At 51.0% G+C, this 286-nt stretch overlaps 1 protein-coding gene across 1 annotated transcript in view; it reads left to right on the top strand.

The window, feature by feature from the left end:
* The first annotated feature begins 216 nt into the window (after positions 1-216).
* LOC135542942 (protein unc-80 homolog) overlaps positions 217-286 on the top strand; it is a 4,699-nt gene continuing 4,629 nt past the window's right edge. Inside the window, exon 1 of the mRNA XM_064970072.1 lies at positions 217-223. Within this exon, the coding sequence (XP_064826144.1) occupies positions 217-223 (7 nt within the window). The remainder of the gene's footprint in view (positions 224-286) is intronic.

The raw sequence follows: 286 nt of genomic DNA, 5'->3' as shown, positions 1-286 counted from the left end.
TTAGACAGGCCTGTACTGGTGCACGTCTGGGAGTGAGACAGTCACATGGTTAAACAACACACGCAGATGCAGATACGCTCATAAGGGGAGACCTAGTCAGTTGCACAACTGAAATGTGTCTTCCACATTTAACCCCTCTGAATCAGAGAGGTGCTTTGTGCAAACACACTTACTGTGAACTCCAGCAGTGGGGCCACGCTGGCAAACAGCTGGAGGATGAAGGGTTTACGGTGCAGGATGTAGAACTGTCTGACGCAGAACTCTATTCCCTGCCTCAGCAGCGGGT

Source organism: Oncorhynchus masou, chromosome 7 (assembly GCF_036934945.1).
Source record: "Oncorhynchus masou masou isolate Uvic2021 chromosome 7, UVic_Omas_1.1, whole genome shotgun sequence".
NCBI lineage: Eukaryota > Metazoa > Chordata > Actinopteri > Salmoniformes > Salmonidae > Oncorhynchus > Oncorhynchus masou.
The sequence above is the reverse complement of the archived record's forward strand: the minus strand, read 5'-3'. Positions and strand labels throughout refer to the sequence as shown.